Genomic DNA, 14,699 nt, shown 5'->3' with positions numbered 1-14,699 from the left:
CAACTACAGCTCTTTTCCTTCTATGAGAAAATACACACTTCATGGTCTCTGTGCGAACATTTTGAAAACCATTAAACCTCAAAACATAACGTGAACATTCATTGATAGACACAATGTGTACTCAGTGTAAGCAAAACAAATAACACACACATGTCAAATCCAGCATAATCCATCGGTACTGTAACTTAAAACAAACTTTGTAAAACTTAATCCTGCCTCACTCGTGGCTTCTTTGACGTGTGGGAGACAGACGCTGGTTCACAGCAGGACTAACAATCATCTTTATCTTTTCAGGTGCATGTTTTAGACCATCACTTTTTAGCACGTGCACAACAACAAAAACAGAATACTTTGCCTTGAATCAATGAGCACAGTCAGCTGGTCCTGTCCACGTACAGTAGATGGCAGTATTAAAAGTCATGACAGGAGTTTTTTACTGACCACCTCCATTATGAGGGGCGAGATAATGTCTGGCTGGATGTCCTGGATCTGCAGAACCTGTTTGCTGTACTCCTCAGTCATTGTTCTCATCTCCGTGAGACAGGCCATCACTTTAGGGTACAGCAAGCTGAGGGCACAGAGGAAACAAAGGTGGTTCAGTCTGTCAAAGGTTTCAGTGAGTGAGCTGAGAATATTTCACACTCACTGTTTTTCTTGTCCTGTCCTCTTGAAGTCAATCCAGGTTTTTAGTGTCAGTGCCGTGTTTTCATGAAGCTTGTCAATCACACTGTTGCTGCACACCAGGACGGTCTGATAGATCAAAAACAAAACAAAAATCTCTACTAATGAGAAATTCATTTTTATGTTTGGCTGGGTACTAATGCACACTGTTTCTAGGGTTTCCATATTCAGCAATATCAGCAAGGACTGTGATGAAGTGCCGCTACCTGGAGAAAACAGGGACATGGCCTCCATGAGAACGTACTCTTCGTCCTGCAGGCCCAGTTTGCGCAGCGTGTGGTGAAATCTGAGCAGAGGCTCCAGCAGGAGCGGCTGGAAACCCGCTACAAAACGACATGACGGAGATGTCAAGCCAATAATAGACCATGAGACAAGTGAACACATGGAAATATACTCATTTAAAAAGGATCACAACTTTTTACAGAGAAAACATGGTGCCTACATGACCCTAAATGAAACTCACCCACTTTGGTTGCAGATTCAGGTCAGTATGAATGAAGCCTTGAGCTGCTAACCTCAATTTTTTTGTCAGCACCAACTGATATATGTTCAAAAAATCTGCAGCCTCAGCTTTTATGTGAATATAGGCTTTTATTTTTTTATTTTTTTATTTATTTTTTTTAAAATTTATTATTTCAGTTTTAAAAGTATTTACTGTAGGTAAAGTATGGGCAATATAGACAAAGTTATTATCAGGATTACTTCAACAAGATATTTTTCTGTTTTCTTAGGATCAATATTTACAAAAGTATTAAAGATCACGACCTAAGAAGTTTTCATCTAATGCAATGAATACAGGTGCATAGGAAGAGGAAATCATGTGAAAAAAGGTTGAATTTTGGCACACTGTCATCAAAGACTTTTTTTTAGAGATGCATTAAAACATCCAAATAGAATAATATTCGGTGTGGCCTGAATTATTTCCTAATCTTATTGTAAATATCCCATAAACATTTTGAGACATTGCGCACGGGATCAGTCTTAAAGAGGGTCTGCCAGTACAAAGCTGGAAGACAACGAATGAATGCCTACAGCTGTTCAGTTGATCTTTATAAAAGGAGCAGACCACACCAGCTCGACAACATTCTGGTGAGCTTTCCTCCACGCGTCACGTCACACCTCTGTGAACATGCCGGGTGAGAGAAGTGCACACACTTTCACAGATCCAAAAGTACTTATAAACTACCACTTTGCAACTTCACATACAAAGATGCAAGGCTAATCGACACCAAAACAAGTTTAATGAGAAACTCCCACCTCATTGACCCCTTCATCAAATAAAAAAAAAACATTTTGAGGCTGCTTTTTGTGTTGATTACTTTGAAACAATGTCACGTCTAACCTATCGTATTAACTTTACGAGGTGAAGTTAATATACTATTGTTTAAAACTTGTTTTGCTGCCCACACGTAACAAAAACTGGTGTTATTATTACAGTGCTATTTGTAATGTCGATGTACATATTCATATGCAGCCAAGCCTCCTCCTTTGAACATTTGCAAAAGAATGCATTGGCTCACCTCGTGCAGCGTCATCGATGCAGTATATGATATGGCCGCATTCCCAGATGCCTGTGTTTGCATTGAACACCATGTTGAAGCGGATCTGCATAATCTCAAAAGTGGCTCCCTTCAACAGAGCAATTTGGTCCCCCATGTTGAGAGATCTGTAAGACACACACGCACACACACACACACACACACAAACACACACACACGTAACAGTGAGTAAGTTGTTCCAAGTAGACATCAGTTCTAAAATAAAACATATTTGATATGCATTACTGCTCTTATGGCAAATGACAAGTGAGATAAGCACAATTATTATTTATTTATGTGTTTATTTATTTATTATTGAATCAGTTATTAGATGTTGCCTACCGTCACGGTAGAAGTTATTAGATTATTAGAACATCTGATAACTTCTACTATCACAGTAGCAGCACCAGATTCCTGGGGGTGGACATCAGTGAGGACCTCTCGTGGACAGCCAACACAACATCACTGGCAAAGAAAGCCCAGAGGCGCCTCTACTTCCTCCGCAAACTGAAGAAAGCAAGAACCCCCCCACCCATCATGTGCACTTTTTACCGAGGCACCATCGAGAGCATCCTGACAAACTGCATCCCTGTGTGGGGCGGAAACTGCACTGCTTACAACAGGACAGCTATTGTTATCCTGTTTTCTTTATTGTTGAAGCATTCCAACTATAGTTATCCTGTTTTCTTTATTCCACTATTTCTTCCGTACGTTTTTTGCAACTCTTCTCCTTCCACATTTTTTAAGCTACAGAAACCGTTCGAATATCAAAATGTTCAGCTCTTTCAGCAGAGGGGTGCTATGACTTTTTGAATTATTAAGCTTTTTGCACATTTTTTTTTGAAAAGGTTTCTATGGAGAATATTTTCAAATCCTATTGAAGTTCTTCAACTTTCAAATCCTTCAACTTCCTCATACTTTCAGCTACAGACACCATTTCAACTTTAAAATGTTGGAAAAATCCTGTTCTTTTGCCGCATACTTCAGCTTTTTGATATCTTTTATACTTTTTGAACTGTCCCATTTGAACTTTTATGATTTTTTCAGTCCTTTTCTGCCTTTATAATGGGTGTGTATTGCGCAGCTTAGAGTGCGTGATGTCACCGCTAGAGTGAAGAGCAGCTTCAGAATCTTGTGAAAAAAATATTTGTCTTTTGCCTTTGACTCCACAATTTTCACTCTTAGTAGAAGTTATAGATGTTGTCTACTATCACAGTAGAAGTTATATATGTTGTCTACTATCGCAGAAGTTATTAGATGTTATCTACTATCGCAGTAGAAGTTATTAGATGTTATCTACTATCACAGTAGAAGTTATATATGTTGTCTAGTATTGCAGAAGTTATTAGATGTTATCTACTATCACAGTAGAAGTTATTAGATGTTATCTACTATCACAGTAGAAGTTATTAGATGTTATCTGCTATCACAGTAGAAGTTATCAGATATCATCTGCTATCACAGTAGAAGTTATCAGATATCATCTACTATCACAGTAGAAGTTATCAGATATCATCTACTATCACAGTAGAAGTTATCAGATATCATCGTCGTCATCGTCGGCGTTGGCGGCGGCGGCGGCGGCGTTCTCGTTGTTGTTGGCCTCGGTGTCGGCGTCGTCGTATGTTTGACACCCCTGCTGTAACCTCTTTATGGATCAAGTCTTCCTCAACCTCTGAAAAGCTCTGTGTGTCGTCCAGACTGGACTTCACCTGGTTCTCATTTCTTCCGCTGAGAGGGCTGACAGCACATCTGTCCATCAGCATCTCCTCTGTCTGCGATGCTTCTGGTCTATCCATGGAGATTGTTTCCTGAGTTGGACTTCTGTGAGGGGGAGTGATGCTCAGATTAATTACAGGCTCTTCACTTGGAGCGATAAAGGAGAGTACAGAGTTGACACATGAGGCTGAAACCTCTCTATGGATGAAGTCTTCCTGAACGTCTGAAAAGCTCTGGCGGCGGCGACGGCGGCGTTGTCGTTGGCGTTGGCCTTGTTGTCGGCGTCGGCGTCGTCGTATGTTTGACACCCCTGCTGTAACCTCTTCATGGATCAAGTCTTCTTCAACCTCTGAAAAGCTCTGTGTGTCGTCCAGACTGGACTTCACCTGGTTCTCATTTCTTCCGCTGAGAGGGCTGACAGCACATCTGTCCATCAGCATCTCCTCTGTCTGCGATGTTTCTGGTCTATCCATGGAGATTGTTTCCCGAGTTGGACTTCTGTGAGGGGGAGTGATGCTCGGATTAATTACAGGCTCTTCACTTGGAGCGATAAAGGAGAGGACAGAGTTGACACATGAGGCTGTAACCTCTTTATGGATCAAGTCTTCCTGAACCTCTGAAAAGCTCTGTGTGTCGTCCGGACTGGACTTCACCTGGTTCTCATTTCCTCCGCTGAGAGGGCTGACAGCACATCTGTCCATCAGCATCTCCTCTGTCCGTGATGTTTCTGGTCTATCCATGGAGGTTGTTTCCTGAACATCCGATCCACATATGAAGATGTTGGAGATGCCTTTGCCCACAGACGAGAAGAACGTGCAGATTTTGCTGCGCTTTTTGGGTCGTGTCAGGTGATATTCGACTTGGGAGGCAATGCAGTTCCCAAGTTCTCGTTCCTCTAATCTCATGGACGACTGCACCTTTTCTGAACCACCCCAGTTCTCACACAGGAACTTGAAAATAGCCTTGTCAAGTTTTTTTAATGTTTTAGGTTTAAAATTGACATCCTGGACTTCGATCCACGTTCTTTCAAACAGACGCATAGTGATGGCCTCGGGGTCTGCAGTGCTCCATGTCAGATCTGGTTTCTCGAATATCTGCGAAACCAGCGCCTCCACGAATACCTGAACTGCCCTTTTCTTTAGTTCTTCCTGTGCTGTTGCACCTGGCGCAGGTTCATCATGTGAGTCCTTGTATACTGAGCCAGTTGTTGAACGTTCGTTATTGAACCAGAAGTACGGATGATACTTAGGGTATATTTTGTGTGAGCCGATCTTAACGTCCATCTCTTTCATGAAAGACCACATTTGGTTTAGTAGCACAGCGTACGTGTTAGCGCGTGGCTGACTGCAAGATGTTCTGTTTCTGATTGTCTCTGGGGTTGTCTCGGGCATCATCCCATTTGTTAATTGACTGGAGAGGTAATCCTCAACTTCCTCTGTGATTAGACATTGGAAAATCTTTGGGCAATAATCACCTATGTTTTGATCTATGTATGACAACATGTCAACAAATTCGCGATCTTCGAATTTCATTTCTTTTGGATAAATCTTCTTATATCTCTTCTGGTCTTTAAGAATCAGCCAAAGAAAGATTTTTGCAAAAGCTTCAACCTCCTCAGAGATTTCCTTTTTTGCCAGATCACGATCAACGCCTGTCAATTCCTCAACGATCTTGATCATTAAATCCTTGATTTCCTCAAGGATAATGTCAATTTTTTCAACCTCCCACACCATGGGTGGTGAGGCCAAATTTGATTGGAAAAGATGTCCAGCGTCTATATCTCTCGTGCCGTTGAATCCATCTGGCAGCCGATTCATTTGCAGCCAGTGCATCATCATGTCCCGGAAAATATGACATTTGCGTTTTAAAGCAGAATACATTTGAATTTCTGGGAGATTAGGCGACTGCTTTATTTTCTCCTGTATGCGGTACAGTGGGTAACTGCGATGTGGAGATCTGATGAACTTAGTCTTTGTTGTTTTGTCGAATGTAGTCCTTTCTTCAAAGTCTCTATAGGTCTCGAAACGTTTCAAATCATACTCAAACTTTGACACTTTACGCTCGAGAGATTCAAAGTACTCACTCAGCATTTCAAGCTGTAATGTTTCTAGTCTATCCATGTCCAATTGTTGCTGTTTTATTCTAATCTTCAATGCAGTCTGCTTTTAAAACTCCTCGGTAAAGTAAAGATGTCACGTATAGCTCTGTGAGTACAACACTACACTCTGGCTGAAGGGTATCCTACAATAACGAGTCAATGTCCTTCGAATCACGTGACGTCACAAAGGCTCGAAACAGAACGCCCACAACGGATCGTTCTGTTTCTAGCCTTTGTGACGTCACGTGAGACAACATCCGGTTTCTTCAGACGAACATCCGGTTTTCAGAATAAGATGCCAACAAAGTATGAATTATATTCACATTAAGTATAAAACATGCTACCTGCATCTCGTGAGTTAAAGGGAAAATACACCTGTGCGTAAAGTGTCTTTATTCTTTGATCGCTGGGTAACCATCATCACCTCTGAGTTACAGCATTATATTATTGAACAGTAGAGCTGCATTCACATGTTCTGACTGTCATGAAGACAGAAGACAGACATTTTGATGAAACATGCTGAAACATTTTATTCATGTTGCACAGCAGTGGAACGTTTCACATAAAGTCAGCACACTGAGCACAGATAGTGCAAGAAATATAACTGCTGTGTAAAGAGAATAGTGCTGTTAAAAAGCACCTTATTTGTTTAAAGTGTTTGCAAACCAAATGTTATTGCACTTGTGTTCATATAGCAGTACTTTAAAATAAAAGTGCGTAATACACTACTTTTGAATTCATTATTGAACTTTGCCATAACAATGCGAATAATCGCAAAAAATCCATGCGATTAATCGAGATTAAAAATGTTAATCGTTGCCCAGCACTACTAATAATTGCATAAAGGAGGAAAGCACTTCATTTATAACCTATTAAGCGCTGCAGAATAGATTTATTTTTTTTGTCTTTTTTGCCTGCACAACTGAAAAGTTTTTTATATATATTTTGGATATAGTGATATAGTTACTGTATATTGGCATTTTAGCAGAACGTTTTTTATTCATTTATTTAATTATTTATTATTATTATTATTTATTTGCTGCAGAATACTGTTTTGTATTTAAACTAAGGTTTTATTACTGTTATTATGTTTAAATCAGTTCCAAGTTACACAAATGTTAATATATTTTATTAATAAAGTTCTGTTAATAATATCAACTAAGTTTTTTTAATATGGCGGGGGGGGGGGGGGGGGGGGGGGCAGTGTCCCTACCAATGCTGCTGAGACCAAACCTACGCCCTTGATTGAGGCACACATTTACCGGAAGTCCCTAAGACTTTTGGAGAAACTAATTATGTCCTGAATCATGTAAGTGGTGAGGTCAGTCATGTGTGGAAGAGCCGAGAAAACACTGGCTTTTCTGACGTCTTCGTCCTCGTGGTTCTCTTGTTTTTCAAAGGAACCAGAGAGACTGGAGGAGGAGGAGGAGGGCGACAGGGAGGGGGAGAGGAAGCAGAGGGAGCTTTCAGACTGGTTGAACTCACTCGCAGGAAGGACGTTTCTGTCGATGGGCTGAAAAAATGAAAGCATTATCCAAACACGTGAAAACAACGACAAAGATAACACCTCAACCACGCTGGCAGTCATTCACGCACCCTGAAGCCACTGAAGCGGTAAAACTTTGAGTCAAATGAGTTGTGGTGGCCACAGAGTAGCTCCTGAATGGTTTCCTGTTGTTGGGATGAAAGCTGTATTGGTGCGTCAAGCGTCTTCTTCGACTGGATTCGGATCCTCCGCTCCAACACCTCCTTCTCAGACATGACCACGAGGACACAAAACATACCCGCATGTAGCTATAGAAATCTGATTAAAAAAACAGTTCCACAAAACTAGCACTCCAGCAGTTGAAATATGAACTCCTCAAATCAGATACTTCTTACTGTCTTAATGTAAATATATACTGTAAAGTTTTAATACGGGGTAATATACGTTGTATCTACTTACTTTCTTGGCGCATGCCTATGGCCTGGCATTTACGGAAGCGGCAGGCTTGGCACGAACGTCGGTTGTTTTTGTTTATATTGCATTCATTCAGGAACCTACAGCGGAGCTGCGTTGGCCTCTTTATGGCACGTCTGAATTAAAGAAATCCACTTAGTAACAATTTGATGTTAACAAAATCACATGTGTGTAACGACAATGCTGAATGATGACGTCACACTGGTTCTGTTTCAGATATGTAACGTTAGCCGTCCGCACAGGGGGGGGGGGGGGCAATGCCCCCGACATAACGCACCCCTCAAAGTCCCCAAAACAATGTACAAGTAAACTTGATAAACCATTGCTTCATCTGCTAAAGGACGGACGCCTTTCGGATTTTGATAGGCTCTAAACATTTTTTATTACAGTTCAAATATGAGAAAATAGAACATTTGTTACAATGTATTTTTTCTACTTTCTCCTCAGTGTTCTCCTAAACTCTACAGTAAAATGATTCAGGGTTACCCAGCACCATTGTGACCTCAGTTACTCCAAACATTGATGTCAGCAGTGCTGAGGCCATAAGGGGTTAATTTGTCATGCATTCTGTGTTGACAATTCTTAAGCATTGAAAATCCAGTTTTGTTTCCGTCCCGTTCTGGATTTATGACAACTGCAAACGGTAAGACTTTAAAAGAAATTGCATTAGACGTGAGAGCTAATTTGCTGTCAGTCATTACAGGCAGTTTATGCCGCAATAGGATAGAACTTCACTACCATTTACATCAAACGTCTTTGTATAACTTCCTGTCTCACTTTGAAGCACATTCCTTTCTGTAAATAAGTCACTGCATGAATCAATCAGTCTCTCTGTAAAACGTGTCCCTGAAACAACCTCAGATTTCTGTCAAAATAAAATGAAAAGTGCTTCAGTGTGGTGGAGGAAAGGAATCAACTGATTAAGGTGGAGAGCAGGTGCACCAATACCAACTGGCACCAGCATTAGACTTAACAAATATCTATAGCATAATACAAGCCTTAGTGCAGGGCCCCTATCAGGGACTCCATACCATCACAGTAGCCCAACAGGCAGAGTCCCCAAATACAAATGGAGCTTGTACTTGGACCCTGTCAGAAAATGTGGGAATATACTGAACATTCTAGTCAAAGTAATAATCAAAAGGCTACAATCAACCCATAAACCCACAATGATGAATATGAACCTTTAATAGTATTGATGAACAACAAATTTAGACATCAGACTGCATTTCAACACGCTATATTTTGAGTCCTCTCTTTACTCTGTTTCCTTCCCCTTCTCCTGCTCCACTTGGCTGATCGTCTCCTCGAGGACCCGGTTGGAGGCTGTTTCAGAGGAAGAGGTCAACTGCGACGACAAGGGAGTACTAGGAAGGATCCCAGAATGCTCAGCAGTTCCCTGAATGATGCTCCGAGCTGCTTGCAAGTGTCTATGCTGCCTCTTGTGCACTGGGGGAGAGAAATCACAGAGTTAGACCACTGGTAAAAGCACATCATTTAACTTTATCATTGAATTATACTTTATTGTTTGTTTCTATGAAGGGAAAGGGTCTTAAAACGTGGTGCCTTTTTATCTGTTTGTAATTGTTGGTATAAATACCATCTACTCATAATTTTCAATCATTTTGACATTGTTTTCTATGATAACAATGTGTGAATACAGGGAAAATAGAAAAATCTCCCAAACCTCTTTGCCTGACGGTGATCTTCTCGACCTCTGGGATGAGGAAACTGTACATCAACTCAGACACAATCTCCTCCGACTGAAGATTGTTTCGGCTAAACACACAAATTATTTTTGGTCATTGTCGCTGCTTTGACATTTCTGAATAGAAAACATTAGCTGACATGCTGAGGTATCCATTACCTTTCCTCCATGGCATAGGCGATGTCGTTGACCTCCTTTGCCCTTCTGTGGATCTCCTCTCTGGCCTGCGTGTCAGCTGTCTCCTCCAAGGCTGCTAGGATGATGTCCTCCAAATACAAATCCACAGTTTCCTGGTGCACCTGAACCACCTGTTACACAGTGTTTAGGACACACACAGCGTTTAGAACACCTGTGCACCGCACACACATACAAACATGTTATCCTTTGCACACTCGTAGCTAACAAATGACACATGTACACACTTGTCTGAAGATCTCATCTTCTTCTCTGCGTCTGCGGTCCTCCACCTGTCTGCGCCCACTCTCCTCAGCCTCTCGCAGGCGACGGTCTCTATCAGCCAGTAGTATAAAGGCATGGATCCTACGCTCTTCCTGGAGGTGAATCAGCCCCTTGGACAAGGTGTCGAATAGGTCTTCAAGCTCGGCGCCTACCACTCTTGCCTGAGAAGCCTCCTCTTGAGAGGTCTGGGAGGGGGGAGAGAAGGCGCAATGAGATTGTTTGGAGTTGGTAACATTTTGTATGTGGATGTGACTATGTTTTTCACCTCATGTCTCTGTTTGTCTCTCTGTTTTTTAAGGGTCATCACGAGCCCTTTGTCAGCTTTCTGTAGCTCTTGCTCCTCCTCCTGCAGGGCGTGGACAGTCCTCAGTTCCCGAAAGAGCTCCAAATGGTTCTCCTTGCCCTTAAACATCTGTAAAACAACACAGATAGAAGTGAATAGAGAGTAAATAGAGTCCTTACAACTTTAGAACATTTACACATTTCTGTAGGCACTTCAGTCATTCAAAAATGGACATGCAGGTAAACATGCACACACACACACACACACACACACACACGCACACATGCATGTGCATGCAGACATGTTCAGACCTTGTATTGGATACTTCTTCCTCTCAGTAATTTCTGTAAGTGGATGACTGCGAGCTCTATCTCCTCGTCCCCCTATAGAGGGACACATGAATGAGTTAACAATAAAATGAAACATGTAGGATGAGCAAGGTTAATGTCAATTAGAGTCAGAGACATTTGCTGACCTCTGGTGGCTCCTCCACTGTGGGAGTGACAGGACGACAAACAGACTCCTTCCTCTTGACAAGAAAACGCAAAGCTTTTCTCTTATTTTCCTCCTCTCTCAGTTCCTGTGGAACAACAATCGGTAATACATGTGTATGTAGAATGTAAGTGATATACTTGAACATATTTCTTTCTGCTTTACCTTGTATTTTTTCATCATTTCTATTTCTGGGCACTCAGGTGGACTGATCACATTCTTGATGACTTTGGGCTGAGGTCTTTTCACCCATGGCTTGAGGTCTGAGGCAGAGAGTCCTGCCTCTATCTCCAGCAAACCTATGATTGACAAAAAGTCTAACGTTTCCTTGAAAATAAACGGATAATGTTATCTCTGAGATGCTAGTATAGAGATGATCCACACTTCTACTTAAAGATTCAGACCTTCATATGCGTTCAAGTAGTAGCTTTTTAGCTCATTGTTGCAGGTGTTCCTGTTGGAGAGTGCATCCCTGCGGCTCCGAGGGGCATATGTCTGAATATCCGTATAGTTTTTGACAATGCCAAGTCGCCCTAGATTCCCCTCCACGTTTCTGCTCTTGGCTTCCAGTTTTCTCAGTGCTACACACAAAATAACCACGAAAAAAGAAGAGATAGATGAGAGGGAGTTAAAAAAAAACTTGAATAATACATTCATGATCGAGATATGATGTTAAAGCAGAGCCAGCGGTTGTCTTACACCTGGTGTAGTCGTTGTGAATCTTGTGTAGCTTGGTCTTTTTGTCTTTTTGGAGCTTAGAAAATATGTGGTTGAGTCTCTCGCTTGTGGCTTCTTTCTGGGCCTCATCTCTTTGCCTCAAGAGGTCCTTCAGCACAGTAAGACGAGCATCTTGCAACCTTGTCGCCACCACAGAAAAACAAAGAGCATGGCAGACAGCAGGAACATCAAGGGGAAGGAGGGGGGTCACAGAGATGACTTAATAAGCCAACATATTATTCTTGGTTAGACATATATTAGTACTATGTGTTTGTAGCATTTTGATGAGAGAACCTACCTTTACAATGCCACCTCAAGTACACTTGTGATGACAGAAGGCTTAAGATATAATGCTACTTGACCAACAGGCTACATGATAACAGGTGGCTCAAATCTGTGCCAAACTGCACTAACATGTTGGATGAGTAGTGGTTTACTTATCTATTTATGTCTTTTCTTGTTGGAAATAAAAAGTGAAACAACAGCGGTTAAGGTGCAGCACCACTCACTTCTGGATTTCTCCTTCTCTGAAAGCCCACTCTTTGACCTCCATCTCCTCCATCATGCGTCTCCTTTTCTCCAGCTGACTAAGGTCATCCAATGGAGGAAGGGTGGCCGCCCAAGCTCGTTTGGCACGTGCCCGCTCTATCATTTCCACTTCTGCCAGGCCTGCAGGCAGACCACGACCTAAGGGAAATTGTCATCAGGGAGGGTTTAATGAGATGTATAGGTAAGCTTAATAAAAGACACTAAAGGTACAAGTAGACTAATTACCTGGTAGGTGCCGGCAAACTATTCAGCTGACCACCAGTGGAACAGCTGAATATGTCTGGTTTTAACAAGGTAATTATACATTATATTCTATTATAGTAAAGATCTGAACAGTTGATCATGTACCCCAAGTCAAAGCTGCCATTTGCAGGAGTTCTGAGGGAGTTGTCCCCGGTTGCACCACATACTCAGGGCTGTACGGGTCTGTCTGTGTTTCACTTTCCCTGTAGTCTGTCTGGACCGCGACAGTGAAGTGGGTGGGCTGTTCAGAATGCTCAGCATTCTTTCCACCAGACGATTCAAAGTCTTCTCTGATGAGACAAAATGAGAGGATGCACCCTCTAACAGATTTGGCTGGAAAATAGCGAAACGTGGTGAATCAATGCGGTACTTACTTAGGTGACATAAAAAATGCATGCAGGGGAATCTGCTCTGCAAAGGGAATCAGAGGGCTAAGGGAAACGGAAGGCAACACCTCGTCAGAGACACGGTCAATATCTAAAGTGGAAACTGTGCCACTTTGCAAACAGTCATAATATCAGGTTGAGGAAACTGCTGCACAATGCTAGCTGTGAATTAGTGAGTGTAGACAGGCCAATCAAACCGTTGAAAGTATTTCCAGCGATCAGCTCCGGTCACATGGCACTCCTCCCTTTTCAGCCATGACTGAGCATTTGGAATAACCCTGTCAAGAAGACAATGCCAAGAGACCCAGTGTATATTTGTCAAGAGTAACGTGGTTAACCTTGAATTAATACTCATGAAAATGGTGTCTGTAAGTGTTACCCAGCCAACTGCTGCAGTGCCTGCACACGCTGTTCCGTGTGGCCTCGCCAGCGACGATCCATAAAGGCTGGTACTGGGTCTGCTGGGTCCAGCTGAACAGCATACCGTGGGTAGTGGGACAGGTCACTGAACATCGACTCAAACACAGGCACTCTCCTCTGATAAAGGCAGAGAGAAATACAGTCAGCGAGTGCATTTCACGTTCAAGTCTGTTTCTTTATTCTCATGTGTAAACAGTAGCAACAGAAAACATATTGGGTCCTAGTTGATGAGCAAAGGTAAACAGAAAGTGGGTCAATTGTGACATTTTTTCCTAAGCTCTGTGTTAATGGTGTCAAATAAAATATATGAATTTAACTTAGTTATACACAGTACAATATTACAGTACAAGCTTCCTTTGTATGCTCTTATCTAATAAATGCAGCTTAAAACAAACACTATTCTGACAATAAATCTGTGAAGTTCTAGATGGGTTTACCGTACATGTGTAAACAACTGAGGACAATACTGTCATTTTTAGACAAATGTGAGCAACAGAACTTAACCAACATAACACTTTTGGTAATGAACTAACAATACAGTTTGACGCAACATATGTCTGTTTAAGAGTTGCTAAGCCAAAATGAGTGTTGCCTTTAACTTAGTATTTGGGCAAAACAATAAGAGTTACAACACATTCCTCAGGCTCAACACAACCAATATTTTTGCTGTAGGACACATGTCAACGCAACTTACGATTCGGCCCTCAGACGCACTGACTCTGGACCTGCCATGGTCCACCTCCGATGACACCGTGTACACAGGATCTGTGGCGAGACAGTTCAGTACATGTGTAAGTGGTATATAGCTCGCGTCAGCGTGCATTTAACGCTATATTATAAATATACTTACCATATAAGTGGTCATAACGCCGTTGTGGCATCACAACTTTAGAGGCTTCATTTGTCTTCAGATTCGTGCGAGTGATGCTCATTTTCTCTATTTCTAAAAATCGTGGTTTTCTTTACGCGTCTCTCTCACACAGCTCTGTGGTGTTTAACGATGTAACCATGGTGAAGGTAAACTCAAAGGTTTGCACGTTGGGGTCATTTTATTACCTGCACACAACATCGTGTCGGTGAAAGAGCAGGCTTCACGAAAATGAGACTCTACAAATGACGTGGTCGTGCATTACATGTGTTTTTTGATTAAAAAGTCAAAAAGCCAATGTACCGAACAAAACAAGAGACGTTAACGAACTACAACTCCCACGGAGCATTTCGGAGCGTTCTTCGCCCGTACCAAAACTGACAACACATGAAACGTGATTTCTCTAGAAGAAAGAGGAGATTATTTCAAACTATAATTGTCACAACATGAACATATAACATCGTAACACAGTCGACGAGACTCCTGTGTTTAAATGTTGCGGAAGAGAAACTTTCAAACGAGGACGTAGTACTCCCGGGAAAAGCGACTCCTCTCATGGATGGTTTCGCCCCCTTTGC

At 41.9% G+C, this 14,699-nt stretch overlaps 2 protein-coding genes across 2 annotated transcripts; both read right to left on the bottom strand.

The window, feature by feature from the left end:
* Positions 1-410: 410 nt before the first annotated feature.
* Positions 411-8,540, bottom strand: nr1i2 (nuclear receptor subfamily 1, group I, member 2; the record flags this gene model as incomplete). The annotated part of the gene is given in 10 exon segments (XM_079170246.1): positions 411-434; positions 436-568; positions 647-727; positions 729-750; positions 888-1,004; positions 2,202-2,347; positions 7,299-7,468; positions 7,633-7,802; positions 7,982-8,112; positions 8,515-8,540. Coding segments are annotated over 10 exon segments (1,020 nt in total).
* Positions 8,541-8,995: 455 nt separating this feature from the next.
* Positions 8,996-14,185, bottom strand: cfap91 (cilia and flagella associated protein 91; the record flags this gene model as incomplete). Its single annotated transcript, XM_079170245.1, is given in 19 exon segments — positions 8,996-9,085; positions 9,259-9,312; positions 9,315-9,445; positions 9,684-9,775; positions 9,864-10,012; positions 10,127-10,348; positions 10,429-10,575; positions 10,758-10,829; positions 10,922-11,026; positions 11,104-11,237; positions 11,343-11,519; positions 11,638-11,795; positions 12,165-12,342; positions 12,553-12,737; positions 12,822-12,878; positions 13,031-13,111; positions 13,213-13,370; positions 13,948-14,018; positions 14,104-14,185. Coding segments are annotated over 19 exon segments (2,343 nt in total).
* Between the last annotated feature and the right edge of the window lie 514 nt (positions 14,186-14,699).

The sequence above is a fragment of the Pholis gunnellus genome, assembly GCF_910591455.1.
Source record: "Pholis gunnellus genome assembly, chromosome: 12".
Classification (NCBI taxonomy): domain Eukaryota; kingdom Metazoa; phylum Chordata; class Actinopteri; order Perciformes; family Pholidae; genus Pholis; species Pholis gunnellus.
This window is presented reverse-complemented; position numbering and strand designations above follow the sequence as displayed.